Here is a 19,243-nt window from a genome sequence, read left to right on the forward strand (position 1 = left end):
AAAAGTGTTTTTTTTTTTTTTAAAAAAAAAAAAAAAAAAAAAAAAAAAAAAAAAAGAACTATCAAGCCATGAAAAGGCACAGAGGAAATTTAAATGTATATTGCTAAGTGAAAAGGTCAATCTGAAAAGACTACATACGGAATGATTTCAACTTTATGACATTCTGGAAAAGGCAATATTATAAAGACAGTAAAAAGGTCAGTAGTTGCCAGAGATTAGTAGGGAGGAAAGAATGAATAGGCAGAGCAAAAAGGATTTTTAGGGCAGTTACATTATTTTGTAGGATCCTATCATGGTGGATACATGTCATTATATATTTGTCAAAATCCATAGCAAGTATAACACCAAGAGAGAACTCTAAGGTAAACTACGGACCTTGGGTGATAATGATGTGTCAGCGCAGGTTCATCAATTGAAACAAACATACTGCTCTGGTGGGGGATGTTGGTAATGGAGAAGGCCATGCATGTGTGGGAGCAGGGGGTATACGGGAAAGCTCTGTACCTCCCGTACTTAAAAAAAACAGTCTAGTAAAAAGTTCAGAAAACAAAAAAGAGTTCTTCATAGCTGATGCAAACATCCAAGAGTGGGTAAGCAGAGTGCAAGGCTTTCCTAAATGTATGTGACCAAGTTCCTAAATGTATGTAAAATCCCTTTATGCAGAGCATTTTGCAAGACTGGTTTTCTACCAAATACCCTTTGGAAAATGCCACTAGAGTAATAAATAATGACACTTTTACAAGCAAAATGCCAGGAACAAGAAACTCAATACAAAGTTTAGAGGACAGAGTTGAGGAAAGCTTGAAGAAAGTTGAGCAAAAAGACAAAGAGAATAGGAATAAGAATAAAGAGGGTCAAGAATACAGAGGACGACTTCAGGAGGGTCAACATCTGAATAACATGTATGCCAGGAACAGTGAATAGAGAAAAAGTGGGAGAAAATCATTGATGAATTTAAGAAAGTTTCAAGAAGTCAAATAATGTAATAGGCACACTACGTGTCCACATGGTAGGTAAAAATACATCCTAGGTGAAATTTCAGAATAATGGGGATGAAGAGAAGCTTCAAAGGGAATAAACAGGTTTCACACAAAACGAAAGATATAAATTTAAGAAAGATTACATGGGAAAATAAAGATGTGGGAAGGAGCAAACTGGGGATAACACAAAAGAGAGGTGAAGAGGTTGTCAAGGAACTCAGAAGGCTCCAGAAGAGATTTCTTTTAGAGTTTGAAATGGATAGAATATAAAACGTGCTTGAACATAAAGAAAGATGTATATGGCAGTAAGAGAGTTTAAGGCTGAGTTAATAAGTATATAGCAAAATAAACACATAACAAAGAAATCAAGATTTACTCTAAAACAAAATTTTGTACAATAAAGGAAAAGTAATCATAGTACTCTACAGTTCAACTGAGAATAGCCTATAACAAGTAACAATGCAAATGAATGAATTTCAATCTAATCACAATTATAATATCATAGTATTAAGATACACAAGCATGTGTGGGTGGGTAACGGGTAAGGAGATGAAGAGTTAAATCCTGGGTTGCCAAAAAAAAAAGAAAAGGAAGAGTTAAAGTGTGTTGTCAGTTGAAAATGCCTCAAGCTAAAAAAAAGAAAAAAAAAGCAATATAAACATTCCACTTACATATATGGAGATAAATAAAAGAATCAGCTAAATTAAAAGTGATTGCCTTTGGTGAGAAGTAAATGACAGGGGCATAGAGGGGACTGTTCGTCTTGTTTTTGTAATAATTCTTGTAGGCCTATTGTTCCTTTAAACTATTAGCATGTATATAACTCTGATCAAAATAACTCTTAAAAAGTGTCGTGCAGTTAAAAGAACCCCGAAAGGTTGGTAATAAAGGATATAGTGTAGCACACAGCTTTCAATCTATGATAGCTTTTAAAAAAAATTAATTTTTGGCTGCATTGGGTCTTTGTGGCTGCACGTGGGCTTTCTCTAGTTGCGGTGAGCAGGGGCTACTTTTCATTGCAGTGCATGGGCTTCTCATTGCAGTGGCTTTTCTTGCTGCGGAGCAATGGGCTCTAGGCGCGCAGGCTCAGTAGTTGTGGCGCACGGGATTAGTTGCTCCCCAGCACGTGGGATCTTCGCGGACCAGGGCTCGAACCCATGTCCCCTGCCTTTGCAGGCAGATTCTTAACCACTGCGCCACCAGGGAAGTCCCTATAATAGCTTTTATTGTTAACATTTGAAGGGTCTATAAAGGTAACTTGGACTAATCGTATCGTTGTATAGGTGTGGAAACTGAGGCTCAGAAAAGGAAGTGACATCAAGGTCACACAGAAAGAGCAAAGGTCCAACTGGGGTGGTGAAACAGTGATCAGTCAAGACTGCGATAGCCTGGCCAAGAACAGGAAACAGGGATACAAAGTCAAGTTGCCACTTTTCCTAGGCTATGAGATTCAGACCAAGGGAGGGATTGCCAGCTTCGAGACTGCCAGAAGAGATGGTCTACATCATTTAAACCGAAAAGTGAGGCATAGTCATGAAGCTCCCACTGCTATGAATCTTCTAGGTTTTGTTAAAAAGGCATCCAGGCACCTAAGTGATATTTAGAAGGATATGGAGTAAACCAAGCAGGTATGCAGGCACCTAGGGGGCGTGTCATGAGGCTGGAAAATGTAATCAGTATCTTCACCAAGGTGTTCATCTATCTTTACTTCCTCTTCCATGGAGCTTAGGGTCAAAGCTCCTAAGCTTTGTTCACTAATCTAATGACACTTTTGGATTAAGCAAACCCAGTAACTAGCTGGGGCTAGATGCATAAGATACATTTGAAGAAATCACATGATAGTACCCTGACTAGAGCTGGACATAAATGCCACTGCAGGCTCTGTTGTTTTCCAAAGGTTATTTGGGGAGGAAACTATAGCTGGCCTTCCCTTCAAGTGCTAACATTCTAGGATTTGGGTGGAGACAAATTCAATTCCTAAGAAAAAGACTACCCTAACTTCCATGGGGGTCATTCCAATTGCTTAGATTTCCCTAAGAAGATGGAGTAGCTGCAGAGTAACAAAAGTAAGGTTTCACATATGTATCTTAATTTAGACATAAAAAATGAGTATTGTTCTTTTTAGTTACCCCACAGGGAGGCTGTATATCTATGTTTATGTATTCTAAAGGGGTAGCTCTTTTAGAGTTACCTCCATATATAGTTTACGAAATGGGAACAGATACGCACAACCCAGGTGGTTACGCACCCACTTTAGTTACCAGATTTTGCTTTGAATCAAACGAGCACTGAAATACTTTCACAGCACCAAGATTTGCCACCATCAATGACATTAAAAAAAAAACAGAGCAGTGTCATACATATATGAGTGGTGGCAGAATTATTATTGTGCTGGAAGGGTTCTGGAAGGGATCACTAAAGAGGGAGCACCCCAAACTGGAAAGGATGGGTATAATTACAAACTGGGCCAGGGAGCTCCTGGTGCTGGCCCCATGTCCACCCCACCCCCATGCCCCAGATCCCCAACGCTGAGTTCACAGAACATCTACCCAAGTTTCTTTGATTGTTTTGACAGAATGGAGGTTTCTCTGAAGTTATTTCAAAGTTAAAAAAAAATTTTTTTTTAAGATTCTGTTGAGATTTATAAATGGATAGGGGGCTAATTATTGGTGCAGTAAAAGAGAAAGTATAGACACTGGGGCCTGGGGCTTGTTGCAGCTAATACTGTGATCTGCTCTTACCTGTGGGGGCCTGCATGGCTGAGCTGGGGATGGTGGCAGCATCTTGGGGTACAGTGCTGGTATCCGGTTCAGGGGTGCTGGTTGTTGGTGAGGTGGGTGGTGGGTTCAGCAAAGTCCGAGGTTTCCTCTGTCAAAATGGATGGGGAAAAGTTTCTACCCATGATAGGTAACTTGTCTTCTCATTCCTCTATTCTTAGTACTTAATTCACGCATGAAACTGAAATACATTTGTGGATGGGACTGTTTTAATCTTTTTTTTTTGTTTACAGTTGATATATAGTTGATTTACAATGTTGTGGTAGTTTCTGGTGTACAGCAAAGGGATTCAGTTATATATTTATATATGGGTATTCTTTTTCAGTTTCTTTTCCATTACAGGTTATTACAAGATATTGAATATAGTTCCCTGTGCTATACAGTAGGACCCTGTTGTTTACCTATTTTATATATAGTCGTGTGTATCTGGTAATCTCAAGCTCCTAATTGACCTCTCCCTGCACTTCCCCCTTTGGTAACCATAAGTTTGTTTTCTATGTCTGTGTGTCTGTTTCCTAAAAGTGTTACAACTAAGTTCATTTGTAACATTTTTTCAGATTCCACCTATAAGTGATATCATATGATATATATTTTTTTACACACAGCGTCTTGCCCAAAGCTGCAAATACAGTAGATGTTTAATAAATATGTATAAGAGTCTGGGCTTCTGTATAGCCACAGCTTAATTCACTATCTTTTCTACTGTATTCATTATTATCATCTGAAGTCCAGGTTCTTTATTAGTTAGACAGAAAAAAGCAGAAAAAGGAAAAAAAAATGCTGTGGCTTAAGTCTACTTTGACATTAGTTTGTTTCCCTCTGTTGAAGAATGGAAACCTCCCTTCCCCTAACTCCACAAACTACTTTCCCCTGCCTACCTCTTCACCTTATTACCTGTCATTTCTTATCTTAAACCTTATACTCCAGTAATCTCTAACTATAGTAGTTCTCTCAAAACCTGCAGTTTTACCTGGTCCTTGCCTTTACAATAATAAACCAACCCTTTTGCCTGGAATACCCTTTCTTTTTTTTTTTTTCCTTATAAATATCTGTTTATCCAGGAAGCTTTTCTGGATAAGCTTTACTGTCTCTTTTGTGCTATTTCTGTACTTTGTATTGTTGCATTTACCACAGTGTATTGTCAATATATATTTACATACTGGTGTCCCCTATTAGCCTGGCGCTCCTTGAGGGTCTGATTCTGTTTACCATTCCTACATGGTACTCGGCATATGATAAGTGTCAATAAACGTCTTTCAATGAAGCATACAGTATAGAATACCAATAATGGGGGAAGTAATAAAAATGATTTGAGAAGAATCTAGTATCTCCTCTATGCTGGTCCAGGCAATCTCTGAGGGAGAGAGATCTCAGAAGGCTTTTTCCAAGAAACAGTTTTCTAAAAGCCTTTCTGAATGCAAGGAAAACATAACCATTTCTGAGATCCAGAAATCCCTTCCTACTGAATGTCACACGTAGGGTCCACTGTGGGAGGTGTATAAACCTGACTGACTTCTAGGATGGCTCTGCTTGTGAAAGCAGTCATGCAAACTCTTACAGAACATTCAACACACACACAGGATATGGATGTTTCCTCTCATTTTTTGATATTGCCACAAGTAAAAATCCAAATAAGCAATGAGTCAGGGAAGAAAGGAAATACCAGTTCAACTTCATTGAGTTGGTGGTAGGACTTCATGGGGTCCCTGAAGAAACAAACCTGGTGAGTTAGGTTCCCAAATATTGTAGAAAAAAGCAGAAAGATGTAAAGCTTTATTACCTTTTGATGCATTTACATGTATTATATCTATACATGTAAAATACATTTACATGTATTATATCTATTCATATATTAACGCAACTCCATTTTACTGGTGAGAAAACTGGGGCTCACAGCCATACTCAAAGCTTTCCCAAAGTCACACAGGTGGTAACAATTGGAGATGAGATATAAATCTAAGTTTGTCTGGCTTCAAAGCCTATGCTCTTGTCACAAGACCACTTTGCTTCAAAAATGAACATGAGGGTTATATCATGGGTTAAGTAAAGGTATATACACTTACAGGAATAGGCAAAAGGACAGGAAAGGGAATTAGGGAGTCAAATGCCATGCCATGAAGTACAGTATTAGATGAGAATTACTGCTATCAGGAGGATTGGAAAGAAAGAGGACTTGGGCTACTATGTTAGGACTTCCTGAGAAAGCAGAGCTGAGGCAATCAGAGAATCATAGTTCTTAGGTTTTGAAGGATCTTAAAGGTTACTTAATCCAACTATCCATCTAACACTTCTACTTTCCACTCCTTGAAAACAGCCCTCCCAGTAGTCATCTGGTACCTGATGAAATACCTCTAGTGATGGGAGATCACTACTTGCATTTTGAAATAGATTTAACTGTTCCTTTTATGTTGAGACAAAGCCTGTCTGCTTGAGTTTCTGCTCATTGGTTCTGGTTCTGTCTTTGGAACCTCAGAGACAAGTTTTCTCTGTTTTTAATCTATCAAGGTGCCTTCACATCGTCAAAAGCATGACTTCCCTGGCCTTGGAATCTTTAGAGCCTTCAGCCTCTCCTCCACAACATGAGAATGAGAAGACCATAATGGACACAAAAATGAACCCCTGGGTTTGGGGTTAGTGGTAATAGATCAGGAGCATTATGTGTTACATAGAAGGATTAGGATGTGACATCAAGAATTCAAAACCAATAAATAAGAGATAATCTCAATTGGAACATCATCACTAAAATCCATCCATCCATCCATCCATGCATGCATCCATCCATCCATCTTGCATATACTGAACATTTCCCAAGAGATTGGGATATAGGGCACTGCAGAAGAAAAAGAGAAAAAAAAGACTAGATTCCTGACCTTGAAGAGCTTATATTCGAGAAGGACTGAGGTCAGCTGGAGCTAATAAAAAAAACAAACCCACCCAACCAACCAAACCTAGGGAGGAACTTATGAAATTAGAAAGGAATGCCTAGGGAGAACTGGGTATCATTTCTAAACTGGAACTCAGGTAGTCTAGTTTGGGAGGGAGTTGCAGAGAGATTCCTTGATAGTTAAGAAGTGAGTGGAGAAAGAAGGTGATGCCAAAGGAAGCCCTAGAGAAGCAGCTGAGTAGGTTTCATATCAATGGTTTCCCTAGGGAAGATACACATGGAGAACTGGTCATGACTAAAAGGTGATACTTTCAGTAACAGTGCTCAGTGAAGCTCGACCCAGCAGTCTTTTCCTACACCAGAGGTAAGTGTTAACCTCCCTCAGGAAATGTGAGAGAGTGAATATGTGGTAGGGCAGCAGTGACCTTAGAACTAGAAGATCTGGAGACCCATCTCTGTAGCCTTTGCCATTTATTAGCTATGTGACCATAGGGAAGTCATTTCACATCTTTAAGTCTCAACTTATTTGACTATTTAATAACATTAACACTACTCATCTCCAAGGGTTTTGTGAAGATCATGTGATATATAGTGGTGTCAGGTACAGAGCCTGATACTTAGTGAATATTCAATAATTTTTTTTTCTTCTTCTTTTCTTTTTTCTTTTTTTTTTTAAAGAAGGTACAGGGACAGAAAAATAAATACATTTACAGAGTCACTTTTCTCTTTCTGTTCACATACCTGGGCATCCACTCTGGGTAGGTTAAAAACAATTAGGAGCAGGGCCTTCCATCTATGGAAGATATTAGACCAGAATTCCCATGAATGTAACTTTCAAAGTAAAAATTTATTTCTTATCCATACTATCTTATCTGTAACATTACCAACTCCCAGGTAAGTAGCTAAAGTAGGGATGACAATATAGGAGATTCTTCTTAAAAGCATACACAAGGTGGAGAATAGGGCCAGACACATCCCTTTCTAAGATGGATGGATATGGATGAGTTACCCCTTTAAAACCATTTATTCCGTGCTGGCAAACCCACATTTTTACCTACCTTACTGCCAGGTTTGGGACCCCTCTTCTTTGGGAATTTCAAAGGTTCAGCTGACTTGGATGGGGTAGAGATGGGATGGGGAATTAGGGGCTTGGGTGTCCGGCCCCGCTTCTTTCCTGGTTTACGCCCCCTCTGCCCTGGTTGAGGCTCCAAGGCAGTTTTGGTGTTGCTGTGGATGCTGGGCTTCTCAGTGTTCGCCTCGGATGCAGGATAGGGATTCTTTGGAATCACAACTGCAAGAAAAAGACTCATTCTAACACCCCCTCTTCCCACTTGCATTCCCATCCCAGCCAGAGGGAAAAAAAGACTTGCTACTTCTGCTTGGATAGTTTTATCCCAGGAAGCTAGTTTCTTGGCATCTGACCTAAATGTTAGAAAATCTCAGAGGAGAACTGAAGTTTGATTGGCCAGAATTGGGAGTTTTAATTATTTCTGGCAGATGCAGAATAAATTAAACTGTTCTCCCCAAGGAATCTAGTTAAAGCATATAAACACAGGCTCAGAGATGGAATGGATCTTACCTACAATCTTCTCCTGCTAAGAATGAAGATCTGAGGCCCACAAGAGGAAATGATGCCTTCCCTAGGTTATACAGTGAGTTGGGATAGGACTTATGTTTTGAAACTGGGCCCTGACAACCGAATCAGGGATTTTCTATATCAATCTACTTAAAGTTTTAGTGTGATTACTGCAGTGAGGAGTAGTGAAACACATGGAAATATATACATCTGATAGCATATTTCCTTACCTTAAAAATCTCTGCTCCATATTACCTTTAAGGTAAAGTCCAAATTCTTTATCCTGATATCCAAAGACTTTTGTGACTCTGCCCCTGCCTTGCTCTCCAGTTATGTCTGATGTCATTTCCTATCACCCACCCCCATGTTCTAGCTCCTCTGTTTTCTGAACACCAATTCGTTCATATATGTTGAGTTCTCTATTCCTCCTGGTCAGACATACATCAGTACTCAGTTTTCAACACTCAGCTCCAGGGCCACCTCCTTACTGAGGCCTTGTCTGACTATGTCCCAACTCCATCAGTATTCCACTTACTCCAAAACATTCTGTAGACACCTATGTTAGAGTACTTTCAGCTTTACTCCAATCATTCTTCTTCTCCTTAATTGAGAATTTTTCATGGTAAGGAGTATCTAATTCATTCCACAAAGTTATTAAGCACTTACTACAGGCTATGCACTAATCGAAGCACTGGGGGAGAACAGTGAACACAACAGACATAGTTTCCACTCTCACGGAGCTTACCTCCTGGTCGGAGGAGACAGAAAATAGGCAAGTAAGTATACAGTATAATGTTAGGTAAGTGCTATGATTAAAACTAAAGCAAGGTAAGGAGACAGAGGGGTGAGGAAAGTCCTCTTTGAGGAGGTGACATTTGCACAGAGCTCCTAAATGAAATAAAGGCAAAGCCTTATGAAGATCTGAGGAACATCCAAGTAGAGGGTATATAACAAGTGCAAAGATTCTGAGATGGAAACATGTTAACGTGTTTGAGAAATGGAAAGGAGGTCAGTATAGCTGGAATTGAGTGAGCGAAGGGGAGAGTGGTGGGAGATAAGGTTAGAAAGGGACTGGTAATAAGATTGTGTGGGATTTTGTAGACCATGAAAACAAATCCAAACTTATTTTAAGTCTAAAGGGAAGCCACTGGAGGGTTCTGAGCAGGGTGTGACTGGGTGTACTTAAAAGGAGCACTCTGGCTGCTCTGCGAGGGGACAAGTTAATAAACTCTTTACAGTGGGTAGGTAGAAGATGGTATTTCTTGTGCTTCCAGGTAGGATGTTATAGATCATGACAGTGTAACACTGCTGATGCAACAACTAGAAAAAGTCAGATAAATTATCTTTAAAAGACATTGCATTGTTGTAAAAATCATGAGGATTAGATGAACTGGAATTCCAGACCTGGGTGGAGAAGGTTCCTGAAGGAGCTGACACTGTTTACTTTCCTGAGGACATCTGCCAAATTTGGGCATGAACTGACAGTCAGGCTTGGCCTGTGCAGAGGAGCTCCACTGGAGGAAAGAAAAATCAGAGAGGCTCTGTGACAGACTGGAACTTGAGGAGTTCCATCTGTGTGGCCAGTTTTTCCCAAGGGACATTTGCTGAGTTCTGAGCCTGCACATTGGAGCTGCAAAGCTAGGCTGAGAGCTTCTAAAAAGGCAGAGTGAAAACTGCTATAATCTTGTGATTTCAGGAGACAAGGTTCCACTAGAAGGAGGTCTACCTCTAGCACACCTGATCTCCTCTTCAAGATAAATGCCATATTTTGAAATTGTAAGGACTGAAAGGTCAAAGAACCAAGCCCCAAACCTCTCAAGGGTAGGACAATCTCTTGCAGTTTTTCAGGACTATGAAGATGGAGACCCATTAGGTTCTCAGTCGAGAGCCCAACAGGGCCCAGGTGCAAGGAACACGGATATGAACCATAGGTACAATTCAGATCTGAACTAGCTCAATCCATGATTAGACTGAGGGGATCAGGCCCTTATCCTATTAGCCTAAAGGAAAGAGGAAAGGAAGAATTCTTTCTGATGGAAAATATCAGCTGGAGTCTCAACAGTTCCTTTATATAAAATATCCAGTGTGTGTGCATGCGTGTGCGTGTGTGTATGTATATACACATGACATCAAAAGAGGCAGAACAATGTGACTGGTAATCAAGAAAAATACAGACAATAGAAGACTTATGTATGATCCAGATAATGAAGAAGACTTTAAGATAACCATAATTAATATGGTTTTAAAAAGTAGAGGAAAAAATGAACAAAATGTAAGAAAAGATAAGTAATACTCACAGAAAACTGGAACCTATATAAAAAAATTAAATGGACACACCAGAATAAAAGATACAATATTAAAAATTAAGAACTCATTGGATAGATTTAAGGGCAGACAAGACCCAGCAGAAGAATTACTGAATTTGAAGAAAAATCAATAGAAAACATGCAAAATGAAGCAAAAATATGGAAAAAACAGGTTACAGCAATAGAGACATGTGGACACAGTCAGTAGATCCAAAATATGAGTAACTATAATCCCAGTGAGAGAAGACAGAGAGAATGAGGTAAAAGCAATATTTGAAGACTAATGAAAAAAGAGCTCAGCAATCCACAAGCAGCAAAAATACACACACAAAAAAAAAACCCAAAATATACCAAAACACATCACTGTTAAACGGCTGAAAATAAAATACATAAAATACAAGTGAAATGAAAGACAAAGATAAATTTTTAAAAGCAGTTAGAGAGAAAAGGATTACTCTTACAGAAGCAATTGACTTTTTAATAGAAACTATGAAAGTAAGAAGCGAGGTTTTTTTTTTTTTTTTTTTTTTGCGATATGTGGGCCTCTCACTGTTGTGGCCTCTCCCGTTGCGGAGCACAGGCTCTGGACGCGCAGGCTCAGCAGCTATGGCTCACGGGCCTAGCCGCTCCACGGCATGTGGGATCTTCCTGGACTGGGGCACGAACCCGTGTCCCCTGCATCGGCAGGCGGACTCTCAACCACTGTGCCACCAGGGAAGCCCAGAAGCGATAGTTTTAAATGATAGTTTTCAAGGGCTAAAATACAGAAATTGCCAACCTAGAGTTCTATGCTCAGTGAAAATACCCTTCAAAAATGAAGATGAAATAGTATGGAAACAATCTAAGTGTCTATCAACAGATGAATAGATAAAGAAGATGTGGTGTGTGTATATATATATATATATATATATATATATGTGGTATATATATATGTGTGATATATATTCTATATATATATAGAACAGAATACTACTCAGCCATAAAAAAGTGAAATTTTTGCCATTTGCAGCAACATGGATAGACCTGGAGAGCATTATGCTAAGTGAAATAAGTCAGACAGAGAAAGACAAATACTGTATGATATCACTTATATGTGGAATCTAAAAAATACAACAATCTACTGAATAAAACAAAAAAAGAAGCAGACTCACAGATATAGAGAACAAACTAGTGATTACCAGTAAGGGAGGGGAGGGGCAATATAGGGGTAGGGGGAAGAAACAGGGTTACCATGCAATTATAAAAAATCATCTGTGTGAAACTTTTGAAAATTGTAAAGCACTACAGAATTTAAAGAATCTTTCATTCAATTAAAATTTTTTAATAAAATGAAGGTGAAATAACTGTTTCAGAAAAATCAAAGCTGAGAGAATTTGTCACTAACAGACCTAAACTACAGGAAATAAAAACAAAGTTCTTCAGGATGAAGGAAAGTAATCACAGATGGAAAAAATACAACTGCAGGACGGAAGGAAGAGCATAAGAAAGGGTAAATATGTGGATAGATACAAGGGAATATTGACAATTCAGAAAAAGAATTTTAAAAATGGCTTGTAGGGTTTATAATATATGTATAGTTGACCCCTGAAAAACAAGGGTTTGAACTGTGTCTATCCACTTGTATGTGGATTTTTTTCAACAAACATGTACTACAGTACTGCATGATCCACAGTTGGTTAAATCCATGGATGTGGAACCACGGATAAGGAGGGCTGACTGTGAAGTTACATACAGATTTGACTGTACAAGGGGGTGGTGCCCCTAATCTGCGCATCGTTCAAAGGTCAACTGTATTAGTAAATTATATGAAAGCAATAGCATAAAAGATGGAAGTGGGAGGGTAAATGGAGCCACAATTTGCTAAGAACTTTGCATTATTTGGGGAGTGTCTAGAGTGCTCATTAAAGATAAACTTTAATAAGTCCAGGATGTATAATTCTAACTAGTTAAAAAATTATAACAAGAATGTATCACTAAAAGCTAAGGAGAGAGGAATGGAATAATAAAACACACTCGATTAATCCAAAAGAAGGCAAGAAAGGAGGAACAAAGAAATGAGGGAGAACTTAGGCAAAGAGAAAACAAAAAGCAAAATGCAAAATGGTAGACTTAAACCCAAATAAATAATTACATTAAATACAAATGGTTTGAATAAAACAATGAGAAAAAATTAACATACAGGACCAAAGCCCCCCTCACCGAACCCGATTATATCTGTTTATAAGATGGCATTGAAATAAGAAAACTTAAAATATGATGACACAGGAAGATAAAAAACAAACAGACGGAAAAATATACACCCTGTGAACATTAACCAAAGAAAGTGCAAGTGGCTATATTAATATCAGACAAGACAGTCCTAATACAAGAAGTATGACTAGACTCAAAGGGACATTTCCTCAAGAGAAAACAGTCAATTCATATCGCCAAAACGAAAAGGCAGTCTACTAAATGGGAGAAGATACTTGCAAATGATATATCCAATCAGGGTTAACATCCAAAATATACAAATAACTCATAAAACTCAACATCAAAAAAACAACCCGGGCTTCCCTGGTGGTGCAGTGGTTGAGAATCTGCCTGCCAATACAGGGGACATGGGTTCGAGCCCTGGTCTGCGAAGATCCCACATGCCGCGGAGCAACTAGGCCTGTGAGCCACAATTACTGAGCCTGCGCGTCTGGAGCCTGTGCTCCGCAACAAGAGAGGCCGCGATAGTGAGAGGCCCGCGCACCGCGATGAAGAGTGGCCCCCACTTGCCGCAACTAGAGAAAGCCCTCGCACAGAAACGAAGACCCAACACAGCCATAAATAAATAAATACATAAAAATTAAAAAAAAAACAAAAAATAACCCAATTAACAAATAGGTAGAGGACCTGAATAGATATTTTTCCAAAGAAATATCACATGGAAAGACGCTCAACATCACTAATCATCAGGGCAATGCAAATCAAAACCACAATGAGATACCACCCGCATTTGTCAGAATGGCTATTACCCATAAGAGAACAAATAACAGGTGTTGGCAAGGATGTGGAGAAAAGAGAACCCTCATTCACTGTTGGTGGGAATGTAAATTGGTGCAGCCATTGTGGAAAACAGCATGGAGGTTCTTCAAAAAATTAAAAATAGAACTGCCATATGATCCAGTAATTTCACTTCTGGGTATTTACCCAAAGAAAACAAAAGCACTAATTCTAAAGGCATGTGCACAGCAATGTTCACTGTATTATTGGTTACAGTAGACACGATATGGAAGCAACCTAAGTCCTCTGACAGATGAATGGCTAAAGAAAATGTGGTGTATACGTGCAATGGAATATTTACTCGGCCATAAAAAAAAAATGAAATCTTGCCATGTGTGACAACATGGATGAATCTAGAAGCTATTATGCTAAGTGAAATAAATCAGACAGAGAAAGACAAATACTGGACGATCTCACTTATATATGGAATTTGAACAAAAGAAACAAAAGAAAACAAAAACAGACTCATAGATGCAGACAGCAAACTAGTGACTGAGAGATGGGAGGGCAGCAGAGGGTGTGGCAAAACAGGTGAAGGGGCTTAAGAGGCACAAAACCTCAGTTACAAAATAAGCCACGGGGATGTCACGCTCGCATAAGAAATATGGTCAATAATGCTGTAATAACTTTGTATGGGGAAAGATGGTGGCCAGACTTATGGTCATCGTTTCCTAATGTCTGCAAATGTTAAATCACCATGTAGTTCACCTGAAATTAACATAATATTATACATCAACTACATTTCAATTAAAAAAAACTCCAGTTAAAGTGGAAATGAAATGAATTAAAATTACTTATAAATGATAATTATAGCAAAAAATAGTCAATTCAAAAGAAAGCTATAATAACCTTAAATTTATATGTACCTAATAATACAAAATATAAAAGCAAAAGTTTAAATAACTAAAAGCAGAAACAGAAAAATCCATAATTATGCAGTGGATATTTTAACACATTTCTCTCAGTAATTGATAAGTCAAGAATGTGAAAAACAATCAACAAGGATAGAAAATATTTGATAACACAATTAAACAACTAATAACATAAATAACTAATTAACATAGATAACCAAATAACAAATTAACCAACCAATGTAACTGACACATATAGGACACATTTTTATCAATAAAATGTTATATGGTTAGTAGTTTTCCAACTACAGTCTGGGAATCCTTTTGAAGGTCTATGAGATGAAAATTATTTTCATGATGCTAAAACATTATTTGCATTTTTCATTCTCATTCTCTCACAGTAGAGTTTTCAGGATGCTACAAGTGTGATATCACTCTGACAGCTAATGGTATGCGTGCCTGTATATTCTTATGTCTTAAAAAGTTCTAAGTTTTAATTTATAATATAGTGATATAGATAACCCACAAAATGAAAGCTCTTTTGGGTTAAGGATATAAAGGTTTCCTGATACCAAAAGGTTTGAGAACCACTGATCTATAATTATAATCACTTCCTTGCCCTTCTTTTTCCAACACATTTGCCTAAAAAAATCTCCAATCCAACTCTCTACCTGTTCCACACTTAAGACTGAGTAACTGAACATGCCAAATGTTTAACTTGATTAGTATAAACCCCAAGACTGCCCCATATACCTCCAGTAACAAACACGGAATCTGAGCTGAGCAGTGAGGAAGGTGATTTACTTTGGAATTCCTAGCGTCACACGGTAAGGTGCTGAGATCTTAGTTGGTACCCAGCACATGTTTGTATAATAAGAAAGTCAACAGATGTAAAAGAAGAACTGAACAGGGCTTTAATTGGCTTTCTAAGTGTCGGAAAACAGTTTTTCTTCTTTTTTCCCTTAAGGCTAGAAATAAAAGTCCATGACACCAACTGGCAAAGGGGTTGCTCTCTCTGGCCTGAAAGATACAGACAGAAGAAACGAACCAATTATATTTAACGGTTCTGAAAAATCAGGGCATGCTGTTCATGTATGAGTAGCCAGCAGCGAGATTAAGCTTCATACTAATTTAAAAGCTTCTTAATAATGGATTTCTTAAGCTATCCTGAGGGATTCCAGGATTTTGAAGTTTTCCCTATCAGGAAGCCCTGTCCTGCCACATTCTAACTTAATTATCCTAGTTGGAAAAAAATTGAGTTGATGTCAGGGGACCAGGGATCTAATTCTAGTTCTGTCCCTTATGGTGTGACATTGAGTTTGTCATTTAAACACAATCTTTTCTTATTTTTCCACATGCAAATAATTAAGTAATTTAATGTCTGTCCTACTTCAGAGAAAGATGAGAGATGGGAATGTTCTCCAACACATTTTGATGCTACTAAGGTTGACGGAATTACTCTCTTAACCAACAATACTTAGACAAAATTCTTGTACACTTGTAATTTCGTGTGGCCTTCATAATCTTGTGAAGGCAGACATTACCCTCTCCTTTGACAAGTAAGGAGAGCAAGCCTCAGAGAAGTTAAGAGTGGCAGAGCCAGGCATGGTTCTAGTCTTAGGGGGTCTTCTCTGCACACATTCTCTCATGTAGCTGAGGAGGAAGGAAGCAATCTCTCTTCCTTCAGGAGCCCGGGAAGTGGCAATTCAAATGATATTAATTAATTTGACCACATCAGTAAATTTCAGCTAAATTTTTCATTGAAAATTTAGAAAATGCTAAGTGTCAAGGCTTGCCAATTATCTAAGGTGAAAAAACCCAACATGGTTCTTGTCCTGGAGGAGCACAATCTTGAGATGGTTAGGAGCAGGTCTTTATACAATTAATCACAATTCATCGGGTATGGACCGGGATAGGGAAGATGAACCTGGAACACACTGGTCAGAAAACAATGATGGGGCCATGTCAAAAGGACACATGAGACAACTTCAAGGGGCTTCCACTGGCTACATCTGGGGCAATTTGAGCATCAAAACAAATAATGACAATAAAAAATTGTTACTGAATAAAATAAGAATCAAGAGTCCATAATTATGTAACTAAATGAATAAATTAAAAAAATAGAGAAGGAAAAACTCCTGCTTACAGTAGAACCCCAACTAACAAATGTAGAAGAAATGAGGGAATTATAAAATAGCCATTTGGGCAATAACTGATTCAAGCAACACCCATCAATGGATGCTAAAACTATTAGGTGAAAGTCTGAGGAGAAACAGGATATTTATAGTCTCAGAGTATTTACCTGCAAGATTATTAACTAATTACAAAGGAATGAAGTGAAGAAACTTGGTAGATACTATGTGAACCAAGTAATCAAAGTTACTATCTGCAGTTAGGATAAATGATATGTATCTCCAAATACAATGCTTTCAGAAGACTATCACTTGTAGAGCCTTCCTGTCAAAAATGTATAACCTGAATCTAATCATGAGGTAACATCAGACAAACCCAAATTGAGAACCAGTCTATAGAATAACTGGACAAATATTTATAAAGAAATATTAAGGTCATGAAAGACAAGGAAGAATGACAGAAAACAGTTCCAGATGAATGGAGACTAAAGAGACGTGACAAGTACAACTCATGACCCAGAATTTTCTTTTCCTGAAAGGATATTATTGGGACAGTTGGCAAAATATGAATAAGGTTTATTGATTAGCTATTGGTACTATACTGCCTTTAATTTTCTGGTTTTAATAACTAGAAGGTCTGTAGATTAGCTCTTAATACTATATCAATATTAATTTTCTGATTTTAACACTAGCACTATGTCTAGAGAAAAGTATGCCCTTGTTTTCAGAAAACATACACTAAAGTCTTTAATAGTAAAGGGACATTATGTATGCAAGTCATCGCCAAATGGTTCAGAAAAAATATGTATTATGTATTGAGAGAGACTAATAATGCAAATGTGATAAAATGTTAATAATTGGAGAATCCTGGTGAAGGGTATATGGCAATTCTTTGTACCACTGCTGCAATTTTTCTGTAAAGCTGAAATCATGTCAAAATTAAAAATTCCAGAAAAGCTTCAAAATGTATACACACATAGGGTTATAAGAACCTGAAGGAGGGAGTGGCTAACTGCCAGGGAAGGACAGGGAGCAAAGGAGACAGGCAAGAGAGACTTGTCAGGTGTGATTTCAAATTAAGTGACATTTTAACTTTTTTTTTTTTGGCTGCGCCATGTGGCTTGTAAAGTCTCAGTTCCCCGACCAGGGACTGAACCTGGGCCATGGCAGTGGAAGCCTGGAATCCTAACACTAGGCCACCAGCGAACTCCCTTAACTAATCTTTGAAGAATGAATGGTTCTTGCATTAGGAAAGGGCAAGGGTGGAGGGTGAGTAGGGTACTTCAGACAGAGGAGACAGTATGTAGAAAGGCATGGAACTAAAAAAGCATGGTTATATGAGGACTTGTGGGTACTTCTGTGTGCCTTAAGTCCACAGAAGTGAAACAGATGCTGGAGCCAGCTTGAGAAGAGTCCACGTGACATTTAAGGAACTTTCCAGCTCTAATACATAAAGACTCTGCCAACAGACAAACGGTAGGTACCATGACTCTACATGTGGCAAAGGTAATGATGAGGTTCACTCTAAAGGCAGAAGCTCATCTAAGTTAGGGTAGTAGCACATAAAGATGTGTATAACTGATCTCCCCTCCTTGATAAACTTCTTCTGATACATGAGCATATGTGTTTCTCTAATCTTATTTCCTTGGACATTATAATGATCAATAATGTCACTAAAAGGCAGACAGAAACTGTTAAGACCGAGAATGGAGAAAGGAAGTAGTTTACAAATGGGTGTCCCTTGATGATAGTTCCTTTAAGCAAAGTTACTCCAACATTTATTGAGCACCTACTATGAAGGTGGTGCCATACTATCTGCAATGGCAGTATGGACAATGATTATCGTTAATAAACTTTACTAGGGTGCATAAATAGTAGTATGTACTGGCAGTAAAACAATGAGCTCTGAAGTCCTTCCTATGAAGTGTATATTATCTCTACTTAACTGATGAGGCAACTTCAACTTGAGTAACTTGGCCAACGTCCCATAAGTAATGAGGCAGGTCTGAAACTTAAATCCAGAATGTCTAACTCTAAAGTCTTTGCTCTTTTCATCATATTAAGATTCCCTTTTACTAACTCAAGATCCATTCTTTCACTTACTTGTTCATTCATTCCTCCAACAAACATTCTAAATTGAGAATACATTATGTGGTAGGCTCTGTAGTATAATCCAGGAATATAAATAAATAAAAAGGTAATTTCAATGAATGATAAGTGCCATGAAGAAAGTAAAACAGCAGTGTGATAGAGAGTGACTGAGGGATGGCCAAGAAAGGCTCTTTGAGAGGTGACATTTGAACTGACTGGCACGACAAGAGGGCATTGGGCATGTGAGGATCTAGGGCAGAGTGCTCCAGGCAGAGGAGACAGCAGGTGTAAAGGTCCCAAGAAAATAATGAAATTGACTTGTTTAAGAAACAAAGAGACCAGAGAGACTGAAGCAGGGTGAAGAGAGGAAATAATGGCATAAGATGAAGTCATAAAAAAAGGTGGGGTCAGATCATGTAGGGCCTTCTGAATCACAGAAAGAACATGATCTAATTTACTTTTGAAAAAGATCACCCTGGACGCTCTGTGGAGAATGGACTATAGGAGGGCAATAATGGAAGCAGAAACATCAGTTAGGATGCTGACTGTAGAAGTCCATGCAAGAGATGATGGTGTCTGAGATTAATGTGATAGACATGAGGGTAAAAGAGGTGAATAA

At 38.3% G+C, this 19,243-nt stretch overlaps 1 protein-coding gene across 1 annotated transcript in view; it reads right to left on the minus strand.

Moving 5' to 3' along the window:
- Nucleotides 1-19,243, minus strand: part of LOC112395593 (polycomb protein SCMH1) — a 78,550-nt gene that overhangs the window by 36,498 nt on the left and 22,809 nt on the right. The window contains exons 2-3 of the mRNA XM_024738902.1: nucleotides 7,700-7,932; nucleotides 3,722-3,848 (exon numbers count right to left, since the gene is read on the minus strand). Of these exons, the coding sequence (XP_024594670.1) occupies nucleotides 3,722-3,848; nucleotides 7,700-7,932 (360 nt within the window). The remainder of the gene's footprint in view (nucleotides 1-3,721; nucleotides 3,849-7,699; nucleotides 7,933-19,243) is intronic.

This window comes from Neophocaena asiaeorientalis, unplaced genomic scaffold (genome assembly GCF_003031525.2).
Source record: "Neophocaena asiaeorientalis asiaeorientalis breed wild unplaced genomic scaffold, Neophocaena_asiaeorientalis_V1.1 scaffold106, whole genome shotgun sequence".
NCBI lineage: Eukaryota > Metazoa > Chordata > Mammalia > Artiodactyla > Phocoenidae > Neophocaena > Neophocaena asiaeorientalis.